The 4,299-nt window shown below is 57.9% G+C and overlaps 1 protein-coding gene across 1 annotated transcript in view; it reads left to right on the top strand.

Annotated features, from left to right (window-relative positions):
- The first annotated feature begins 1,685 nt into the window (after positions 1–1,685).
- The window catches only part of FAM110D (family with sequence similarity 110 member D), a 3,527-nt gene continuing 913 nt past the window's right edge, over positions 1,686–4,299 (top strand). The window contains exons 1-2 of the mRNA XM_077775523.1: positions 1,686–1,776; positions 3,575–4,293. Of these exons, the coding sequence (XP_077631649.1) occupies positions 3,669–4,293 (625 nt within the window). The 5' untranslated portion in view covers positions 1,686–1,776; positions 3,575–3,668. The remainder of the gene's footprint in view (positions 1,777–3,574; positions 4,294–4,299) is intronic.

Here is a 4,299-nt window from a genome sequence, read left to right as displayed (position 1 = left end):
CCCACCCCACCCCACCTGCCCCTCCACCCAACCCGGATGCTCCTTTAAGACCAAAGGGATGGGGGTTGTCAGACACAACAGCCCCATCCTCCCCCTCCTTCACAGGCCAGGTTTCCTGCCATTGACAGCATCCCAGCTGGGCCCTGCCCAGCCTCCACGCTTAACCCCTTCGTGACCAGATCTCAGCGCTGCTGCGGGCCAGGACCCCAACCTGCCTCTATACAGTTAGGAGAATGAAGGTACCCGTTTCACTGGGTTGTTTTGAGGATTAAAAATATTAATCATGGCGTGAAGCACACACAGGACAGTGCCCAGCAAATATTAATCTCCCAATAAAAGTTCTTTGCATTGTGCGAGCTTGGATCAGTCATTTCACATCTCTGAGTCTCAGTATTCTCAACTGTCAAATGGGGAACTAAAACCTACTACTCCCCAAAGATTGTCCTAGGGATGAATTGTGATCGTGTAGATGAAAGCATTTTGCAAAGAACCGTAATAATACAATATGGAACTATATCATGGACACACACACAAAAAGACTTCCTTTAACTAGGTGATAAAAACCTCTTACCAGCAAATGGGCCTCTGAGTTTTTCAGTCTCTTTACCTTACTTTACAGACAGAAGGTTCAGTGGAGGGGGGTTTTGGAGTTGGGTTTTGGCAAGATCCTGTTTCTTCATCCATCAAGTGGGGTGGTCACCCCTGCCGGTGGCGGGGGGCACCCCCTAGTGTTTTTAGGAAAGACAAAGGAGGTCCGAGAGAGCACAGGTGTGAATGTGCTTTGCAGAGGTTAAAAGTTCTACAGGGGAGGGAAAGGGATTTGTGGAGCATGGCCAGCTGGACCGGGCAGGGGCCCCTTGGCAGGGACATTGACTTTGTAGTTTGGGTGCTGCAGTTTACTGGGGAAAGGGGAAGAGATCTCCTGGCAGCAGCGCTGCGGGGACAGGGCTCCCCCTTGAGACATGAGATGTCAGCTCTAGAAGTTCCTGGTGGCGCAAGGGCGAAAGGACGAAAGGACGCCAAAGGACCCAGGCTTGGCCACAGAATCCTTCCTTCACCACCTCTTCCCAGCCAATCTCATTGGCCATCAGAGGACCATGGGCAGAGGCACCTCCAATGGGCTCCAAGGTGGCTGTCTTGCCAAGACTTGCTAGGACAGGCTCACCCCGCACGTGTGCAGCACCCATGCCCCCACCCTTGGGCTGCAGATTCCTGGCCTCACCCCTAGGGAGAGCAGGCTTGACACCATCCACACACCCCAACCAGGACAGGCCCAAACCTGCTACAGGGGAAACCAAGCACAGTCAGGACACTGCTCTGCCTTTGCATTTTAACCAAGAGGATCTGCCAACACCTAGCAGAGGGGACTGGCCCCACGTGAATAGCATATCCCTACCCCAGGCCTCTGGAGGAAGCTCAGAATCAGGAGACTTTATCTGGGGTCCTGGCAGTGCCCCAAGCTCACTATGCCTCCACGCAAATCACATAGCCTGTCAGGGCCTGTGTGGCCATCTATAAAATAAAAGGCCTGGACCTGGGCCAAGGGTCCTCTCCAGCACGGAGACTGTGACCAGGAAGGAGTTAACTGGAGACCAGACTCCTGGTCAGGAAGGCGAGGGTTAATCTGGAGGGAGGGGGGAGGTGGAGGCTCTCTCTCGCCTTTCCTGTGGAGAGTGAGGTTTGGCTGCTACCAAAGTTACTTCCAGTCCTTGCTGTCCCTCCTGCCCTCGTGTGGTCCTGCCCAGGGACCCCTGCATACAGCCTCCATACACAGAGGTGAGTGCATCCTGCACCCAGGCTGGGGTGGGAGGGCACGCAGGGACCCTAGAGCGAGGGAGGCTGACTCCGAGGCCAGGGAACCCCAGCCCATGTCCAGTGCTGAAGCCAGGAGCAAAGTTCAGACCACTAACCACAGGACTGGGAGAAGGTGGGCAAGCAGACGAGACGGACGGAGGGCACGACGGAGGGCACCCTGATGTCTGCCAGGCTTCTGGGGTGGATCATCTGTGGTCGTGCATCAGGGCCAACCCAGGAGGCAGGGAAGAGACAGTGGACGGCAGATTATTTTGGTCCCTGTATTTAGGGACTTTTTATAGCCTTGCTGCTCTGGGCTGGGGAGGGGAGGGGATGAGGGATATGCATGAGGTCAGACAAGCACAGCGCCCTCCTAGGACCTTGGAATCTGACTTGCTGCCTGGTATAGTTCTTGAGAGCCGGGAGGGAGGGCCCTGCCAGGCTCTCCTCGCTGCCTGAGTTCCCTGCCACCAACTACCTGTGGACTGACTTACTAAACACTAGATAGGGGTGTGTGTGTGTGTGTGTGTGTGTGTGTGTGTGTGTGTGTGTGTAAGAGAGAGACAGAGACAGAATGAGTAAAGTTGAACCAGCTATGCTGGGCTGAGGGGTTCGGCAGGGTCTCTGGTCCAAGGCCTCTAGGGACAGGGGCCTTCCCTGTATCCCTGGAAAGTTCTGTTCTTTTGTTGCTTCCAGCCTGGAGGTCCCGTCAGCCCCCAGAACTCATGTGTCCCTTTCAACTGAATGCAGGATTCAGGGAGTGGGGGGCAGGGGTGGCATGGGGTTGGCTGAGCCGTGTGGGTGGCCCGCTCTGTTACTGCCACCGAAACTGTCAGCTCCTGATTTACAACCGCTCCAGGTCCCCTTCCCCAGTGGCAGAGGGGAGGTGGCAGACAAGGGTCACAGGGTCTCAGGATGCGAAGAGGGCAGGGACCCCCGAGGGCAGGTTTCTGGGAATGCTGGCCAGTTAGGGGAAGAATTTGTGGAGGAAACTTTTGACTGAGCAAAGGGCCCACGTCTAATGGAAACTGCTTGGTTTTATAGCAGCAGGAATAGAAGCAACACACAAGAGGGAAATTCTCCTGGGTTCCAGTCCCACCCCCTAATTCTTACTAAGACCTGAGCAAGCCCTTTGCTCTCTACCAGTTTCCTCTTCTGTGAACTGGAAATGCAGAGGTGGTGTTTACAGTTGGGCATTGTGGAAGTCCCTTGGCAGGGGTATAGAGGTGGCAGGTTGCTGGCGGATCTGACCTCATGACCACCTCTCTCTCCTTCCCCACGGCCCTGCCAGGACTGGGCAGGGCAGTTGGCTGCAATTACTGGAGGCTCCTACCCTGTAGTTACATCCCTGACCCCGTGTGCTTCGGGGCGGGAAGGGGGGGCCCCGCCGGAGCCAGCCTGTGGCTGGGGAGCCTTCTTGTCTTGGACTCAGAGTTGCTGGGTTGGGAAGAGGTATTTTTTCCGGTTGAGGCCACTTTCGGGAATCGAGCTGGGACCAGCCCCATTTCCTTTTCCAAGTGTCCTCCTTGCTCATGCTTGCTTGGCATGGCTCTGGCACCCTCAAAGGGGCATTTTTTCTGGGCGGTCAGGGAGCCCCTACTCAACGTCTTTGAGGGATAGGGGAGGGGGGAAGAGGTAGCCTGACCTTCTGCCCCCTGGCACAGCACTGGTTGATTTGGATGGGGGAAGGGTGGCTGGCTGATCCTGCTCCCAGGAATGCCTTCAGGAGAGGTGCAGGGCCATCTACTCTTTCCGCCTGACCATTCCTCTTTCCTTGTAGGCACCAGGGAGCCCCGACCAATTGCTCTTGGCTCCTCAACTAGCTGCCTACGTCCAGTGGCTTATGGGTTACTATCCTGCCCAGCTCTGCTAAGATGATCCTGGCCTCTCCCTCCACCCCGTCCAGGGGACGGACCCCCAGCGCAGTGGAGAGGCTGGAGGCCGACAAAGCCAAGTATGTCAAGACACACCAAGTGATAGCACGACGCCAGGAGCCAGCCCTGCGTGGGGGTCCTGGACCGCTCACCCCGCACCCCTACAATGAGCTGGGGCCCCCTGCATCGCCCAGGACGCCCAGGCCCGCCCGTCGGAGCAGCGGCAGGCGGCTGCCAAGGCCCGACTCCCTCATCTTCTACCGCCAGAAGCGGGACTGCAAGGCTTCAGTGAACAAAGAGAACGCCAAGGGCCAGGGGCTGGTGCGGCGCCTCTTCCTGGGTGCCCCCCGCGACGCCACTTCGAGCAGTCCGGGCCCAACCGAGCGACCAGCGGCTCCTGGGGTTTGGGCCGCTCCCCAAGATGCCCCGGAAGCGGCAGGAAAGCGGGCGCTGTGCCCCACATGCTCATTGCCCTTGTCGGAGAAGGAGCGCTTTTTCAACTACTGCGGCCTGGAGCGCGCGCTGGTGGAGGTGCTGGGCGCTGAGCGCTTCTCTCCGCAGAGCTGGGGCGCCGACGCCAGCCCCCAGTCCGGAGCGCCGCCGCCGCCCGGCTCTGGGGACGCCAGCGATT

This window comes from Crocuta crocuta, unplaced genomic scaffold (genome assembly GCF_008692635.1).
Source record: "Crocuta crocuta isolate KB4526 unplaced genomic scaffold, BGI_CrCroc_1.0 scaffold127, whole genome shotgun sequence".
Classification (NCBI taxonomy): domain Eukaryota; kingdom Metazoa; phylum Chordata; class Mammalia; order Carnivora; family Hyaenidae; genus Crocuta; species Crocuta crocuta.
The sequence above is the reverse complement of the archived record's forward strand: the minus strand, read 5'-3'. Positions and strand labels throughout refer to the sequence as shown.